We start from the raw sequence: 14,373 nt of genomic DNA on the forward strand, positions 1-14,373 counted from the left end.
TCATCCACATACAGTCATGGATAGAACTAATGACCTGGTTGGTTCCCATGTGTCATTAAAATAAATAAGCAGACAATAATCACTATATCCCCTTATTGTTCAGTTTATGAAAGATGGAACTATATATTTTGGGGTCAATTTTTCTCATGTAACTTTTTCTTTGCACTACTGGGACATTTTTGGTTATGTTTTTTGCATATATACTGATCATAAATAACTTGTCTGACTCACTACATACTCAAACTAATGACTAAAGTGTTTCATGCTGCTGTTTACTTATTGCATCTCATGGTTTTTAACAATATTGTAGACTTAGAATAGTTTTTGTGGTTTAAATGTTGGGTTTTTCAGTCAGTGGCACAAATGCGTTTCAATATTATCGTTTATCGTCTATATTTACTTCAGCGATATCTCAAACTTCAAAATGTGTTATGGTCACAGATTGAGCGGCGCCTACGGCAACTTCCGGAACAAGGCAGAGAGCACAAGTCTCCTTTCATACTGAATTTGGACTTTAAAAATACCAGTTCAGCCCCAAACGGCGTCACCACGGCCACAGTCCCCTCAGTGTCGTACCTGTTGTTGAGTAGAATGTTAGAGCACTTGATATCTCTGTGGAGGAAGTTGTTTTTGTGGCAGTAGTCCAGACCCTCCATCAGCTGACGCATGAAGCTGCGGATGTGCTCATGAGAGAACTGTACCAGGCCGGACTCCAGCAGCCCCATCAGGTCGTGGTCCATGTACTCGAAGACCAGGTAAAATGCACCTGTGGAAAAGACGACGGTTTACAGGTACAGGCTTTCAGTTAGCGCTGGTTATGTGGACAGCAACGGAAATTTATTACATGAGTGTAAGTTCACCAGCTCACAAAAATCCATCTTTCCCAGCTCCAACTGTTTGGGGCTTCCTGCTCCACTGACTCTGGCTCCAATTCACTTTATGTAAAAACTGTGTCCCCTCTCTCTGTAACTGCTGCTGTCAGGCTCGTCATTTTAGTTTTAAAATGTTCGTATTAACCCGCTCTCCATGATCCTGTGGTTTTAATTTCACTATTGTGTCTGTAAATCAAGATATGAACATTAATAACAGACAAGGCGCCTTCTTTCCTCAAGATAACTCCTGCTAGCGTTAGCAACAGGTTTGATTGACAGCGTTACTAAGGGGAGGGGAAAGGGCGTTACTGTTGCGACCCAGCACTGCCAGGGTTAGGGGCATAACAAAAAACAAAATAAAGTTGTAATTTAGCATAACAGCATTGTAAAAGGCAAAGTAACAAACGTGGTCTAAAATATTTATGTAAATGTAGAATCTAAAATAACAGGTTTAACAGATGACAAGTTTAGTGTCTCAAAAACTAGTCATGTGGCCTATTAAAAACGAGTGACAAAATAAGGGCCACATAACAATACCAAACTACGAGAGTCAAAGTAAACACAAGTCACATAAAACTACAAACAGAACAGTGATAAAATAACAAGAGACACAAAAACAGAACTAAACAGTCTCACTCCAGACAAACAGAACCGATTGACAAAATAAAGAGACGCAAAAACAGTATCCTCGCTCTGGATTGGCTCTTTGGTTGCTATGATACTCTTGGTCAGAATTCCAAATATGAAACTCCTAATTGGCCGCTATAACTGCTCTAGCCTCGATGAGCTTCATTTGACTGGAGCCGAACGCTGTGGGTGACGTCACACTCAGTCCACTTCTTTAGACAGTCTATGGTTTAGTGGGATATTTTGTAATTATTTTCTGCACTGCAATACTGTACATTCACAATCGTTTTTTGGGGATAATCAGTTAGTTTCAATATTATTGTCTATATTTACTTCAACCAGACCATTTTTATGCATTTGTGGAGGTGAAAGTCATCCCAGCGTTTTCTCAACTGGATTTTAAGATTTTTTTTTTTTTATTAAGGACAATAAAATAAAACATGATTTGATAAAACAGATTAATGACAAATATCAAAACAGCCTCAAACAGCAAACGTCACAGCCATAAACTGAAGTGGACTAAGTGAATGTGACGTCACCCACAGTGTTCGGCTGCAGTCAAATGAAGCTCATCAAGGCTAGAGCAGTTATAGGTCAATCTGGGGCAAAGTTTCAAATTTGGAATTCCGTCCGCAAGTATCATAGCAACCAAAGAGCCAATCCAGAGCGAGGATACTGTTTTTGTGTCTCTTTATTTTGTCAATCGGTTCTGTTTGTAGTTTTATGTTACTCATGTTTACTTTTAGGACACTCATAGTTTGTTATTGTGTTGTCTCCCTTATTTTGTTACTTGTTATTAATAGGACACGTAAGTACTTTCAGACTCTAAAGTTCTCCTTTAAATCTGTTAATAATAATAATAATAATGCCTTACACTTGTAATGCGCTTTACAGGCTTGTCAAAGCCTCTCAAAGCGCTACACTATAGTCATTATTCATTCATGTCCACACTTGGTGATGGTGAGCTACTATTGTAGCCACAGCTGCCCTGGGGAGACTGACGGAAGCGAGGTTGCCAATCTGCGCCATCGGCCCCTCCGACCACCACCTATCATTCACGCACACACCACTTTCATACTAGGCAATGTGGGTGAAGTGTCTTGCCTAAGGACACAACAACAGAACTTGGTCCGAGCGGGACTCGATCCTCCGACCTTCAGGTTGGGGGACCAACACTCTAACCACTGTTCAACCTGTTATTTTAGTTTTTTATACATTTGCATAAATATTTTAGACTACTTTTGTTACTTTGCCTTTTACAATCCTGTTCATTAAACTACAACTTTATTGATACCATTTTAACATCTTGTTATGTGTTATGTCCTTAACCCTAGCAGCGCTGGGTCGCAACAGTAACGCCCTTTCCCCTCCCTTTAGCAATCAAACCTGTTGCTAACACTAGCGGGAGTGACCTCGGGGAAAGACGGCACCTGATTTGTCTGTTATTAATGTTCATATCTTGATTTACAGACACATTAGTGAAATTAAAACCCCAGGACCATGTAGAGCGGGTTAATATGAACATTTAAGACCAAAATGACGAGTCTGACAGCAGCAGTTACAGAGAGGGGGCAGTTTTTACATAGAAAGTCAATTGGAGCCAGAATCGATAGAGCCAGAAGCGCGCCCATGATCACTTCCTGTTTGGAATGCAGCAGCTAGCAGGTAATATATGTCCATCTATATATACACAGTCTATCTTTGCCATATTTACAACATACAAGATGCCATATAATTTGTGGTGTCTTTTTCTCTCAACTGGATTCAAGTTATTTTTTATTAAGGACAATAAAATAAACAATGAAACAACTCAACAGTAATAAACATGAAAACATCTTACCTTTGTCCTTTTTGAAATCCAGTGCGTCCTGTTTGTCAGTGACGATCTCTTTCATGTTGACGACGCTGCGATGTTTGAGCTGACGCAGGATTTTGATTTCTCTGATGGCCGTGATGGGGAATCCCTCCTTCTCATTGTCCAATCGCACCTTCTTCAGAGCCACCAGTTCACCTGTCGCAGTGTGAGAAGCATTTGAGTTCATGTAGCCCACAAAGTCTGCAGCATGTAGGCCTGTCACGTTATGAAACTTTGCAGTTCGATATATCACTGAAGTAAATAGAGATGATAAAAGATAATATTTAAGCTAATTTATAGCCTTGTTTGCATAGAGCCAGTATGGCGCAGAATGTTAGAACGCCAACCAAGTTGCATTTCCAAGTACGGCTCCGAGTCAAAGGGCTCTGCTACGTGAACAAGTGACCTCACCTCAACATAACTAATATTAACCACTTAGCAATGCTAAGCCTTGCTAAGTCGGAATGCTAAGCCTTTACGTTACAACTTTACAGCAATGTACGTGTAGTTGTGCGTCACCCACACAAACAATCTACACATCAAATGAAAGCTACGGCATTCATCTTTCTGAATATGTAAACCATTTACACCTCTAGTCACCACAGTGCTGACAGGAAAGCTGTTTTTACAGAGAAGTCAGAAATGTGGATTTGCACTTCACTTACCATTGAGCGCTCTGGTTCTGTCAAACATCAACATATTCACACAAAGTTGGTGTCATTCGTTCCGTAAAGGTCCAGAGAATATAATCCAGTTAAGAAATTATGTCCACAAAGGAAGTTAGAGCCTCCATGTCCAATCTGCTGCAGGAAAGTGAAATCTGTTCTGTCACTTCTCTGCATTTCTTTTGTCAGTTTCAGGCATAATAAACTTCTGACAGCGCCAACTTTGTTCCTCAGCGCAAAACAAACTTGTTAGCTTGTGATTGACACCAAAGTTGGCCAATAAGGTGGGGGCTGTGGGTTACTGGAGCCGCGGACAGTGAGTGAGAGCTACAGATGACTGGAAGAGTACGCCCCACTCTCCCCGTTGTAGAATCAAGCTGTTACATTACACACGTTTAGTGATGTTTTCCTCTTAAAGCCAATGAACTGCAGAACACGCTGATGAGTGACATGCAGTGGTTTACTGTAAACAGACGGAGTTTGCTGCGCGTGTCAAAATACGAGGCTGGATATAAAGATCCGCGCGTAAAATTACGCGCACGTGTTGCGGAATTTTACACAGCAGTTTTGCGCTTTAAACATGACGAAACAGACAAAACAAAGGAAGTACGTGACCACGGATACTGTGGATGTTTGTACAAGTTAAACTAGAGGCATCTCGGACCCGGAGCGGTTCGTGGAACCAAGTGAAGATCTCATGGTGGACTCAGGAGCAGAGGACCTGATGTTTGGATGGACTGGATGCTGTTCCTGATCGGTAAGCGTGGTTTATTCTGCTATTGACTTAATTGTGGGTCAAATGTGTATCATGTGTAATCATTAGCATTAGCTAATGCCAATCTGCCCCCCCCCAACCACCACCAATCATCACGCACACACCACTTGGGTGAAGTGTCTTGCCTAAGGACACAATGACAGAACTAAGGACACAATGACCTTCGGGTTGCTGGACCAAAGCTCTAACCACTGAGCCACTGTTGCAGAATGTACAGTGTGTTCTCAGTTTCCAGTGTGTGTTTGTTTACATTTTGAAGTGTGTGTGTGTGGTTTGTAAATATATATTTATTTTGACCCATAGCACTTGTTTTGACTGTATTTTATATACAAATATACATTTTATATTGTGTTTTGATATGATATATAAATGTACAGTAATAGAGCAGCAGATTCATCTCAGTGTGAGTTTTCTGTAGAGCCTCACTGATGTCTGTGGGTTGAAACATTCAAAAGTTATTGCACTTTTTCCAAACGTTCTCCAAATGTCTTCATTCGGATAGGTTTGGAGAGGCCTGGACTTACTCATGATAAAATGATTGTAAAACTCTTTTTTTATAGGTATTAACCTCAAATTTGAAATGTAAGTGGTCAACAATCTTATCAGTTGAGGTATGGTGTATTTTTGTCCCCAGCTCCCTACTGCAGCTTTCTACACCTTCATTTTCACAATTTTTTTTTTGGCGAGGATGAGAAATTTTTTTTAATGTGTGTTCCAAAGTGTATAAATGCTCAGCAGACGAACTTACAGTGATTCTGACGCCTGTGGGTAAAACTATAGGGTGTTACTTTTACAAAGACCCCAAACTAGTGCATTTACTACTGAGGGTTCAATAATGGTGATTATTTTAATTTGGAGAGGTCAGAACAAAGGCAATTTCACCAAAATCACCCGGAATGCTAAGGGGTTAACAAAATCAAAACCACACCTGAACTATCCTTTCATAAGGTTGATCTCAGCGAATCACAAAAAGATGTTTAGTTTTCCAAGTTTGTGTCGCTGTAAGACGAGGCTAATGCTAAACCAAGCGTAAACACTGAACTAATTTCGGGTTATAGTCAGCTTTTTGCATTTATTTCATGTATCTGCACCACAACGCCGCTTTTAACCTCTTTATTTAATGCACTGGGGTTTGCTACTGCTACTTGCATTATACACTGCAAATGTAATACTTTTTATCTGTCAATGTAGAGCAGGTTAATACAAGCATTTTAAGACCAAAATGATGAGTCTGACAGCAGCAGTTACAGAGAGAGGGGACACAGTTTTTACATAGAAAGTGAATTGGAGCCAGAATCGATGGAGCGCACATGATCACTTCCTGTTTGGAACGTGGCAGCAAGCATGTTACCTATGTTCATTTACAGATACAGTCTCTGATAATGGGTCATAAAAGTGATATATTCAACTCTTTAGATCTCAAATCTTATCATAGCATAGAAAAATATAAAAAAGAAAAATTATGTACGATAAATACTGACCCCCAAAATGTACCGTCCCATCTATCATATACAGATATAGTGATTATCATGACTGGCCTAGCAGTATGTGGAGTTTACAGCGCTCTGGAGCCTCACCTGTGTCTTTGTCCTTGGCCTTGTACACCTGGCCGTATGTCCCCTCACCGATGATCCCGATTATGTCAAATTTATCTACACAACGCTTGCCCCAGTCGCTCAGGTTGTGTTTGCGCTCACCATAACGTGGGCAGCAAATCCTAGAAGAAAAAAAAAAAAGATTTGATTTCTGTAGGGGTGAGATTAACAAAAAATCTTAAAGCAATTCTGTATCGCTGTGTTTCAGATGACATCACATCAGTCTGTAGGCCAGTGCTATGTCAGATTAAATTAAATTAAAATTATTAAAATGCAGACTTTTATTGTGATAGAATGAGATCCTGGGCCTCGTCACTTACAAAAAGGATAGCTCTATATAAATACCCTTATAAAATACATTTCAAGTTTATTTTTCAGCCCTATGGTGCTTGTGTCTCTATAGTTCTCATCTATGAACCCTGTGGATCATTATGTTATAATTTACACATTTTAAATCACAAAATGAATCTAAAATGACTTAATAAAAGAATCAAGTCCGCTGACTTCCGTGTTAGAAAACTGCGGTGTCCAATGGGAGATCGATTACTCAAACATGAATCCCTCTAAATACAACTTCAGAGGCTCAATGAGAAGAAATGACTAGAACATGGATAAACATCTGAAAAGTCCAGTTTGCAGAATAGATCTGATTTAAGAATGTGTGACTTACTTTGGTCTCTTCTTGAGCGCGGGCTGGGGCAGGGACGGGGGCTGGCGGACAGGTGACTGTGGGGGGGAGGCGTCCCCGCAGAGGAGGGTAGGGGGCAGGGGCAGGTCGATGATGGACGTCCGACTGCGAGCTTCCTTCTCTTTCCTCGAAGACCTCTGAGGAGGAGTGGACTTCTTTGGACTGTAAAAAACAAAAGAACAGTGATTTATGTTTTAGTTCTGTTGCCATAGTGAAACAAACTGTAGAAAACAAACATTGGACACACTCTCTCCCTTGTTTTTTTCCTTTATTTTTACTTCTTTCTATATTTTGTACACACACAGAAGACATCAAATATATGAAGTACAATATATGGAATTTTGCAGTGAAGAAAAAGTAAAAAATTGCTACTAAATTTTTTTTTTTAAAAGCAGTGAGTGGCTACTTTGAGGATTTCAATACTTGGAGTTGTGTTGTTTCATTCACGCATATTTAAGAGACAAACTCTGCATATTTAGGCTGTGCTCTTCTCACAAACTGAAAACACTGTTCAACCTTGTGATGTCATCATGTGGTAATACAGGAAGTGCTCCACTGTGTTTTTAAACTCCATACACCTTCAGTAGAATCATTTGGATCATTTCAGACCTCGAATTGCTGATATCTACTCAACTAAAGGTAAAAGGAGCTGCTAAAACTACCACTTCATGACATCACAAGGTGGAACAGAGCATTTTGAGCTTTGGAGATGTAGACAGACTAATAATAAAGTGTTACTCAAACATGTGTGAATGAAACGAAACACAACTCCAGGTCTGTTTTTTATGAGGTAACAGCATTATAATATGGATTAAAGTTACAAGAGTCACTTCTGTGTAATATAAAACCTTTAACATTCATACATTTGCCAAACTGGGACTCACCTATCCTGAGCGTTCCCCAGCAGCATCGGGGGCAGAGGCAGCGGGGGCAGTGTTGATGTCTTATGTAGTGTGGTGGGCCGCATTGGGCTGTGGCTCGGAGGGGGCGCAGGGGACTTCGCTGGCGTTGAGGCTGGTTGTGGAGGTGGGGCAGCGGTCTCGGGTTGAGGTGGAGGAGGAGGGAGCTGTGAGGCAGAAGCAGGCGCCACAGGTGGAGGTGGGACAGGAGGGGGAGAGGGCGCAGGCAGAGTGGGGGACGACTCCGAGGACATGGGGGCTGTACTCTGCTCCTCATTGTTGGCTCCGTCCTGTGGTGTTTGTACCAACGGAGGCTCTGCTGTTGCCGCCAGGTCCTTCTCTGGTGGTGTTGGTTCTGGTTTAGTGGGTTTAGTCGTGCTGGGGGTGTTGGTGTTGGTCTTGGTCTTTCGGGCAGCCACAGATGGTGAAGCTGCCCCCGAGGCACGTGCGGCCGCCTCTGCTGCTTGTTGGCGTTCCTTTTTCCTGCGGCTCAGCTCGGCCCCAAGGCTGGAGTTTAGGGGGAGGCGGGTGGAGGGTGGGGAGCGGCTGGTGGGGCGGCTGCTGTGGGTGGTACCGGCGCCACTGGAGGTTTGGTGCCTCTTACTGCGAGAACGAGAGGACGACCTACGAGAGGAGTAAGACAGAGGGGAGCGGCTCCGAGAGCGACCCGAGCGTCTAAAAACAGAAACAAAACATTTATATCAAACAAACAAATATCAAACATTTAAAACAATGGTGCAAACTATTAAGCGTCCTTTAAAATAATAAGTACATGGATCTTTGTTCTTTTTGTGCAAATGTGATGAAGTGTATGAAGTGGTGCAAAAGGCAGGTTTATAATTGTTAGGCCTTCAGACAGTATCAGTGCTCTCGACAGTGGTGAGCAGGTAGCCAATAGTTTACTAAAGAGTATGTACAAAGTTCAGCTTCAGCAATGCTAATCATGAAAGGTCATTTTAAAGGTTATCCAAGATGTGACTGTTTAATAGGGAATTTTAGACTATAACAGTGTAAAAATCATAGAGCACAAAGTGAAAAAGCACACTAGATATTCGTCCAGTGCAATGTGTGAATTATTGAGTAAAAGAATAAACACTGACCTGGACACTGGACTGGTGCTGGAGGACCTTCTGGAGGGGTAAGGACTAATAGAGCGCCTCCTAGTATAGGGGCTACTGTCGCGCTCGAAGCTCGAGGAGCGGTGTCTGCCTCCATAGGGGCTGACAGACCTCTGTCTGCTGCGCCGCACATCTCCATACGGGCTGGGGCTGTGCTGGACCCTCCGTCTCGAGTATCCATCGTCCCCCTGATGTCCATAGCCCACAGGGCTCACACTCCCTCGCCTGGGACTGGGGGACAGGGCAGTGCCCTTTCTCCGAGGACTACTCCTCCCACTGGACTTGCCTTTAGGACTGGACTTGCGACTCTTGGAGACTTTTCTGTGGCTTCGATCTGTCCTGCTCCTCTGAGAAGAGCTGTGACTTCCATCTCCTCTGGTTTCCTTGCGTTGCTGCCTCTCTTTCCGAGACTTCCCCGAGCCACTCTCTTTGCTGCGAGATGAAGATGTGCTGGAGGAAGTGTTGCTGCCTACAGTGGCTGCAGGCTGAGTTTGTGAAGAGAGCTCTCCACGTTTACCATCCTCAGACTGGGCCTGGTGTTTGGAGGGGCCGGAGGACACCCCACTCTCTTTACTCTTCCCATGACTTACTCTGTCTCTGTCTTTGCTGCTCTTTTTCTTTACACCATGCTCACCATTTCCAGAGTCTCTGACTTTGTTGGGGTCCCTGGTCTTTTTCCGGGGGTGCCTATGGCCCTTATTTTCTCTTCTGACACTGGCACTATCATCATCCGAGAGGCCCAGCCGGTCCCCGCCCTCTCTGTCCGCAGGCCTGGATGGAGGGTCTGAAAAAGTGTCCGAGTCCGAACTGATGTCGTCGTACTCCACCAGCGGCTTCAGCGCGTTGACGCCAGGGGGCGTTGTATCGCCGGTGGCAAATTCATCGTTTTCCGGTGCCGAAATGTCACGATTTTTATTAATTTTGTGTCGTTTACGTTTAGAGGAGGAGGACATAGAAGCCTTGCCTTGGGGCTTGCTCAGTCTGCTCCTCAGGTCCCCGGCGGAGGGCTGCGCGGCCTGGGCCGCAGAGTCACACTTCCTCTTGGTCCCATGGTGTCGGTCCGACCCAGGCATCCCTTACGCCGGCGTCAGTGCCTCTCCTGTGCCCGGGCCCAGCTGGTCCAGGAAATACATTAACAGGAGAGCAACAGTATCTACACAAAATGGCAAAATAAAGTGTTACAAAAAATAATGAGTGAATCAAAACAGACCTGAAAACACACAAGGCCGCTTACGTCCAGTCTGGTCTGACGCTGATTCATTCCACCGAGGTCCAGCGAGTATCCAGGGCACAAAACTATACTTTAGCTCCCCAGGACGGTCAGGTACTGAGTCCTACTGAGTTACTGCTTGAAAAAAGGTCCCAAACAAACATCGGAGCGATGTTGTCGTCTCCTTTTCAGGTTAGCTAGCAATGCTAGCTAGCTCCCGGCTGCTAAACGCTGCTTGTAAAAAGAAAAAGTCCCTTTGTGAAAGCTGTCCGAGCCCGGTGCCAAGTTAAGTAAAGGTGTTTAATTCCAGGGAATAACGATCTTAGAAAGAAACAAGCGAAATCTTCATTAATGAGGCTCGTTTCTCCAACAAATCAAACTTGACCCGGTTGGTACTGTTTACATGTTTCCTTTAATGTAAGTTTTATCCTCTATAAATTCAATAATGATCAGAAATAATAATATTTTCGTGTGCAGTAGATGTTCCAGTTTATTATCAATGGCTCTGGGAATCAACCAGGCCTATATTTAGGGCGATGCTGGCGGATTTAATAACATCCACAGCCCTATCTGAAGGAGACTACAAACGCCATTGTGGCTCCCGAGACTGGCAAAATCTGCGCACAGCCGAAGAAACCGGATACTAAGCTGCTGTCAATCACGCCCATTTTACTGATACAACCAATCAGGACACAGATCACGTCTATGATCCCGCCCCTCTACTCTCCGAGGCGGGTTTCTTCTCAAAAAGCGCGTTTTGTTTCAACTATATTTCTCAGTAACGCAAGTGTCAAACAAAACACTTAATTTTAGTAGCAAAAGACGAAGTTTAAAACTTAAAATTTTTAGTGTAAAGAATATTTTTATAAGTAAGAAAATTTAATAGAAATGGCCACGTTTTCTTATTTCGTGCGACCGTTATCTTTTGATAATAAGCAACACTGTATATTTTCCTCCTTTTCTCTAAATTAAAAACACGATTGAACCTTCGAATAAACAAATAACTTGGTTTAGAAAATAAATAACAATTAATATTTCCCCCCCCCCCCACAGGCTGTTTCTGAGTAGAACTACGTTGTTTGACGCGTTGTCATTACGGCTTCTGAATGGTTCACTAGCTGAGAGTGGGCGTGACCAGCAAAAAACAAGGAAGAAGAGTTTATACAGTTGTTATTCTAATAAATCCATGGTTGTTACACAATGATAAGGTAAACAATTTGATTTGGACTTTTATATTTCACAAAGCCCGAATAAACACAACTATACACTACCATGCAACCCGTCGAATACAGATTAAACGTTCAATAATACGGTATAAATTGGAGAGCATTATTTATGTTAATGCTTTGGCAAATTACAGTCTATTTTATATCCGTTTATACATAAAATTTCAGGTGATAATTATATAAAAACGCAAAACAGTCCACTCATTAGTAATTACCATGCATGATATTTCCCTAGAATATAACCTAGGCTTTAAAATTACCTACTTGAACAAATCTTTGTGCAGTGTTGAGATTGAAATGTTTGTACAATTTTCTTATATTTATTTTTAAAGTAGGCGTCGCAACAGCACCATTTTAGGCCAGCAGCTCCTATTCCTGTCGGGCTATTGTGTGGATGGATAGAAAGCTGCAGGCAGTAGAGGGAGGAGGTGAGCAGACCACATAAGGGAGCAGGCTTATTGGCTGCCTGGGCTCCTGCTGCTGGAGCCTGTGTAGTTTTATCACAACCAAGTGGATCCTTTGTTTCTTTTTCAGAGCTAAAACACAAAAAAGCTACGGAGAGGACGGTAGCATGCGACCCGCGGAGGGGAAACGGCAAAAACAGGGCCCCAATCTGCAAATTACTGCAACTAGTCCGCATTCATTGAGTCTGTAAGCACCAACAGCAGTGTTCAACATGGGGAAAGAGGTAAACGGAGTGTCTCGGAGTCGATTTGAGGTGAGCTCTTAATGTAGATGCACTGACAGTCCATGAAAAACACGAAACGCAGCTGGTATAAACACTAGAACATGGGCCTGGGTGCACTGCCTGTGTTATTATTGTAAAACTGCGCTTATTTTGTTGTCTATGGACGCAGCTTCCTCTTTAGGATTAGCTCAGACGTCGTTTAAATGACCTAACAGCTACACAACCAATGCTATCTATGTAAAACGCTATCTGTGAAAAATGTAGTTTATGTAGGAGCTAGCATAGGTTTATTATGGAAAATGTGAGTTTAAAGGTCCCAAAATGCTGTCAAAACAAAGACAATGAGGCTAGGACCACGAGGACAGCTCTGGGAAGATCCTGTTGTATGTTTTGATCACGTTTAGCATATTTTTAACCACTTTAGAGGAACAGATTGTGTGTTTTGTTTGGGGTTCCGTGGTGTTGTGCTTCCCTGTGGCCGTTGCAGTTGAGGGGGCCTCGGGTTGTGACTGTTAGCTTCCCGCACCCCTTGTTAGCATCGAATAATCAACAAATCAGCCCAAGCTCCAACAGTTTACATCACTTTGTAAGCTAAACTAGTAATGACAATGCCGTTTCGACGTGTTCATCTTTCTATGAGTTTTTTTTGTTCTTTTTTATTGTGTTTTTGTCATTTTTTGCTACATCCGGGCCACGCAAGCGGCTTTTCACAATATTTTGCTAATTTCCGAGGCTGTATTCGTGAAATTGGGTTTGTGTGTGATGGTTGGTGACATTGGCCCGTGTTGCCCGAGGACTTGGTGTTGTTTAATCCTCTGCAGCGTGGGATTTGTGTGTGGTTTTGTTTATTTTTAACGGAGCAACAGCTGACGACTCGGGATCCAGGCCGCTGCCTTCTGGCCCGACAGCTGCGTGAGCCCGCGAGGACACCGGAAGCGCCTTCACAATAAAAGACCTGTTGATGCTATGGATGATGATGATGATGACTTTTATTATTAGAACTGATATATTACGTCATATTCGTTCAAGTTTAAGCAACACACGGTTCCCGCATGGTCTGGAAATTCTGGAAAATCTGGAAAATAATTGGTCTGTTTTGCAGGATTATTGGATATCAAATTAATAAAGACTTTTACTGCCACAAAAGCTAGTGTGTTGGCCTTGGTGTATAATAAATTTAGATATACAGACTTAAGTTTAGAGTTTGTTATAAAAACTATTAAAAAAGGGGGTAATCTGTTTGTAGAAGCCATGATTATGTGACTAAAACAGCCCTGGAAAATTGTTTTAAGCAAACTGGGGGAACTCTGCAACATAATTTCAAGGTTGAATACACTGGTTAAATTGCCTTTTGTATAGATTATAGAACTGACAGATCTATTGTAACCATTTCGCCCACATGCTGCTTAAGACTTATACTTTTGCATGGAAACATAATATGATAAAACTATTAAAAATAAATAAACACATTTGTACATGGGTTGTTGTTTTATATACAGTCAGAATAATTATGCACTACTTCTTAAAGATTAGGATTGGAATAGAACTGATTCTAGTGCTGAGACTGCTTCACTTGCCATGTTTGTTTTGCTGTTTTGTGCCCAAGTTCACTGTTTTATTTAGAAAATCTCACCCGGATGTTGCTGCTGTGGCGCTGTTGCTTTCCTTGTTTTGCTGCAGCTGAGCTTTAACAAAGAGTTCAGAAGCTTTCACGGTCTTTGCTCGTTTATGATTTTTGTCTAATGTAAACAACAGCCGGTTACGTAATGTTTTGTTTGTTTAGACGCTGGTTTTAGAAGTCCAGTTATCAGACCTATGCACAGTTTGCAAGTAGAGTAGTTTTGTGTTTGGTAAAATAACAATATCTGAGGTTTCTTTATGCTTATGGAACATGACTTTAGTTGCATTTTTCATCCAGATTGCTGCTGTAATGTCGGTTACAGTCCTGTCTTTTACCCCACACGGCCCTACAGCTGGCTAATGGAGAAACACAATGCTGACATTCATAGCACTGGGTTCACTTTAGTTGTGTTACAAAAGGAGTTGATGCCCCTTCACTGGACATCTGCCTCTTTTGGGCTGGACATAACTATATGGCTAAAAGGTATTTCTCTGGATGAGGAGCTGTCATTCTCTGTTTGCTCTGTTTTCTACT

At 42.3% G+C, this 14,373-nt stretch overlaps 2 protein-coding genes across 3 annotated transcripts in view; one reads left to right on the plus strand and one right to left on the minus strand.

Annotated features, from left to right (window-relative positions):
• cdk12 (cyclin-dependent kinase 12) overlaps nucleotides 1-10,935 on the minus strand; it is a 33,579-nt gene extending 22,644 nt beyond the window's left edge. For both annotated transcript variants that reach the window (XM_033970453.2, XM_033970452.2), the window contains exons 1-7: nucleotides 10,329-10,935; nucleotides 9,077-10,247; nucleotides 7,962-8,651; nucleotides 7,060-7,239; nucleotides 6,372-6,511; nucleotides 3,340-3,510; nucleotides 577-766 (exon numbers count right to left, since the gene is read on the minus strand). In XM_033970453.2, the coding sequence (XP_033826344.1) occupies nucleotides 577-766; nucleotides 3,340-3,510; nucleotides 6,372-6,511; nucleotides 7,060-7,239; nucleotides 7,962-8,651; nucleotides 9,077-10,167 (2,462 nt within the window). In that variant the 5' untranslated portion in view covers nucleotides 10,168-10,247; nucleotides 10,329-10,935. The remainder of the gene's footprint in view (nucleotides 1-576; nucleotides 767-3,339; nucleotides 3,511-6,371; nucleotides 6,512-7,059; nucleotides 7,240-7,961; nucleotides 8,652-9,076; nucleotides 10,248-10,328) is intronic.
• A 991-nt stretch (nucleotides 10,936-11,926) lies between these two features.
• fbxl20 (F-box and leucine-rich repeat protein 20) overlaps nucleotides 11,927-14,373 on the plus strand; it is a 28,248-nt gene continuing 25,801 nt past the window's right edge. The window contains exons 1-2 of the mRNA XM_055223638.1: nucleotides 11,927-11,958; nucleotides 12,065-12,248. Coding sequence (XP_055079613.1) covers nucleotides 12,207-12,248 — 42 coding nt within the window. The 5' untranslated portion in view covers nucleotides 11,927-11,958; nucleotides 12,065-12,206. The remainder of the gene's footprint in view (nucleotides 11,959-12,064; nucleotides 12,249-14,373) is intronic.

Source organism: Periophthalmus magnuspinnatus, chromosome 8 (assembly GCF_009829125.3).
Source record: "Periophthalmus magnuspinnatus isolate fPerMag1 chromosome 8, fPerMag1.2.pri, whole genome shotgun sequence".
Lineage (NCBI taxonomy): Eukaryota > Metazoa > Chordata > Actinopteri > Gobiiformes > Gobiidae > Periophthalmus > Periophthalmus magnuspinnatus.